Source organism: Limulus polyphemus, unplaced genomic scaffold, assembly GCF_000517525.1.
Source record: "Limulus polyphemus unplaced genomic scaffold, Limulus_polyphemus-2.1.2 Scaffold293, whole genome shotgun sequence".
In the NCBI taxonomy this organism is placed as follows: Eukaryota; Metazoa; Arthropoda; class Merostomata; order Xiphosura; family Limulidae; genus Limulus; species Limulus polyphemus.
In genome coordinates this window covers 104,246-108,091 of record NW_013665903.1, presented here as the reverse complement: position 1 = coordinate 108,091, position 3,846 = coordinate 104,246, and the positions used below count along the sequence as shown (strand labels likewise).

General features: G+C 31.2%; 1 protein-coding gene across 3 annotated transcripts in view; it reads left to right on the top strand.

The window, feature by feature from the left end:
- LOC106457116 (solute carrier family 2, facilitated glucose transporter member 1-like) overlaps positions 1–3,846 on the top strand; it is a 49,443-nt gene that overhangs the window by 42,176 nt on the left and 3,421 nt on the right. For all 3 annotated transcript variants that reach the window (XM_013916498.2, XM_013916499.2, XM_013916500.2), the window contains exons 7-10: positions 1,142–1,240; positions 1,859–2,071; positions 2,482–2,557; positions 3,524–3,651. In XM_013916498.2, the coding sequence (XP_013771952.1) occupies positions 1,142–1,240; positions 1,859–2,071; positions 2,482–2,557; positions 3,524–3,651 (516 nt within the window). The remainder of the gene's footprint in view (positions 1–1,141; positions 1,241–1,858; positions 2,072–2,481; positions 2,558–3,523; positions 3,652–3,846) is intronic.

Below are 3,846 nucleotides of genomic sequence, written 5' to 3'. Positions count from 1 at the left end.
GACTTTGTGAAAGTGTTATCGGAAAGGATGGATGATATTCACCATCAAGTGCGTTCACACTTGAAAACGTCTGCTAATTCCGTGAAGCTATGTTATGATAAGAGATCTACTGAAGTCAGCTTTGTACCAGTGAAGCCGTTAATAAACTTACTACCACTGATGTGACTGCTACCGATAATGGGACATTTCCTGATGGAGCAGATGAACCCCCAAGTGAGGCAGAAGCCAATGAGACGGAGACCAGTACGGAAGAAGATAGGTCCCGTAAAATTAGGAGACTTTGTTGTATTTTAATTTTGTGTTTGTAAATTCTGTACATTTAATCAAGTTACTGTTAATTATCTATTGGTTTAATGTAAGTGACTATTTTTCGGGACGAACAATACTAAGGAAAGGGCAGTGTTACGACAGCAGAAGTCACGCAACGCTGGGAGCATGCGCGCTGGAGTTTCTCGAAGGATCATTAATTTTCCTGACAACTCTAGGTTATTCCAGACGCCCTCATTTTTAGCATATAATCCCGGCAAATAAAACCAGCGGAAAGGATAGAATTGCATAGATAGATAGATAATTGAGTCAAGCGAACAGTAGGCACCGTAAGTAAAGTGTATGAATCACTGTGAATTATAGCGTATGTTTATAAAATTAGTCAAGTTAAAGTGACTGTGGAAATTCCGTGTATTACAAAGTTGTATCGAGAAAAATAAACTAGTTTTATTTAAGAAAGGACTTGTATCGCTGAAGTTCCTCGGAAAGAATTTATACCGGAAATTAACAAACGAACAGAGACGTAACAATATTATAATTATATTGTAATGTATTTAGTTTCTTTTCGTAAATTGTAAACTGATCTCTTCTCAAACAAATACTAAGATTTTACCACTTATCTGCATATCTTTTATGAAATGCATGTTAACTACCTTACTTCTGCTATTGATATGTTAAAGCATATCTCATCTATTTCAACATTCTGTGGCTTTTACAAAAATTAAAGAGAAAAGTAGCTGTATGTTTCAAAACATTTTCTGAAGTTCAATCGTCTGAAACATGTATTTTCCATAAAGTAAATCCCAAAAAATATGATCAATATTCATTTTGCATTGGAGTCATATCCAATTTACAACTTAGGAATATCTCTTAGGTAACTCTACAGGAAATGTGGACCAACCCCGTCTTCCGTACTCCACTCATCATCTCAGTGGTGGTCATGTTGTCACAGCAGCTTTCTGGAATCAATGCTGTAAGTGTTAACTGTACTAGGTGAAGTACATTTAATTTTAAATAGACTGGTAATTATAAACTTTCAATCTAAATACCAGGTTTCGATACCCTTAGTGAGAACTGTACAGATAGCTTTGTGCTTAATTACAAATAAACAAACAATAAACATTTGATAATCAGTTTTGGAAAATGCAGGTACATGTACAGCAAAAATATTTTTGGCATGTTTAACCTAAAGACAAAAGCAGTGATAAAAGAAAATATGTATATACTAAAGACAAAAATGCTTACACATCTTGTTCTTCACTGTTTCACAGTCCATAGAAGAAATTGTAAAGCATTTGATGATTTTATACAAATGTATTTATTTTTATCTTCAAACAATCAAAAATTATACTAAAGTCATTATATTAGTTCTTTAGTCTATATGTGGGTACTCCCATTTACAAGGAAAACGTTTGTCAAAGAATGTATTTTGCGTGAATTGTACCTCTAATATTTTTTTTGTTTTGTTTAAGCCATAACAGTTTTCAGTGATTCACTATAATTTCAATGAAAATGCTATGGTAGCTTATGAAACTTGATCACTGGAGATTTAAAGAAACTGATAAATGTTAAATATCACATTATATTTTAGGCCATATTCTTCTCAACCGAAATCTTTGAAAGTGCTGGACTGAACAAAGAAACTGCTTTGTATGCCACATTGGGCATGGGTACTATCAATGTCCTGATGACAGTTATTTCTTTGGTCTTGGTAGAAAGAGCAGGACGACGTACACTACATCTAATAGGTCTTGGGGGCATGGGGATTATCACTGTCATACTTACTCTGTGCATGTGTTTAAAGGTGGGTACTATAATAGCTACTTCCATTTCATAAAGTCTCAACACTTAAAGTTTGGTAAATTAAAAACTATATATTGTTCAAGAAAACAGTATAAACAGTAGAGTTTGCACTAAATTCTTAGAAATTATGATTTAGTTATACACTTGTTTCATAATATTGTGATTATAACATAACAAAATGAATAAAGCAAGAAAACATGTATTTTATGAATAAAAAAGTGGATTATATATGTTCTTACTCAAAGTACTTTTTTCTAACTGATTTTCTTTGCTTGTATGCATGTGATCAGATAACTTTCTGAAATTTAGAGCATGTTAACATATTTTTTCTCAAATCACTGGTAGATAATTTTTGAATTTTGTTTAATATTATAAACAATGTTCTCTAAACACTGAAATCATATTTTTCAGACATTACTACCATGGCTATCATACCTTAGTATCGTGTGTGTGATAGGATTCGTTGTGATGTTTGCTACTGGACCAGGTTAGAATTTCTACTTAGTGTATTGGACTATCTATATTATAAATCACAAGTTAATTACTTAGTGTTAACCTTTAATGTGCTTGTAGTAAACAAGTACAATTAATTAGTAGATTTAATTATAACAAATGTGAATTCCTGACAGAAAACAGGATAAAACACTGTATACTGAAATATAAAACATCATAAGGCTTGTTGTGTTTTATCAGTTAAAATGGTAACACAGAAAACCAAATTAAACATAATTTATAGCTACAAGTGAAAATGTGTTTAATTAGAAGCTACTTTACCAAAATTATATTATTATTGTTTCCATCATTTAATATTTTTAACATATACAAAGCTACCAAGGATAAACATTTTGCAAACAGTTATTCTTTTCGATAAAAACTGCTCTTGAGGTTAAGTGCCTTGGCTCTTTGAGAAATTGAACCATGAAGCTGAATTTCCAGTTTATGTTAAAATTAATAAGTTATATAAAGTAGCATCAGCTTAAAACAGTACCTTGGTATCAAATTGATTATAAAGTCCAAAGAATGACTCATAAGCTCTAGTGTTTTGGAAAAGCTGTCCATTATTCATCAAGATTAAATATATATATATATTTTCAAATGTTCAAGATCCCAAGTGTTTTATTTAATTACAAAAGTAATTACTATTGGTTTTATTTATTATTATTTTATAATCATTGTATGAAAAATATAATTTTCTTTTTCATACTATCTTTCTTTGATGTCATTATTTTCAATGGTCAATTTAGTTCATACATTAGATAAACATTTGTTCCCTTTGATTCTAAACAATCTGATTTTTTTTCTGTGTTATATGTCTTGTAATATTTGCAGTATAACATTTACTTTGTGATTATCCCCATGGTTGGGGTTAATGTTTTATTCAATCTCTACATTAAGTATTTCTGTTAGTAACACAACCTGACATTAACTCACTGTTTTTGTTACTTTTCAATAGGTTCAATCCCTTGGTTTTTGGTTAGTGAACTCTTTGGACAAGGAGCACGTAGTATAGCCACCAGCATTGCAGTAGCAGTCAACTGGAGTGCTAACTTTGTTGTGGGATTAGGTTTCCTGCCTTTAGCTGTAAGCAGTCATTCTGTACTTATAAACGTAACAAGTTAAGCTATTAATTAGTTATTAGATGTATAGTATTTTGAACACTTGATTCTTCGCATAAGCAGAACTACTGCTTGTATATTTTGCATGTCCATTTTTAATGTTTTGATATACACTGAGTGGTCACAAGTAAATAGACACATAATTTTTCGTCATTTAACT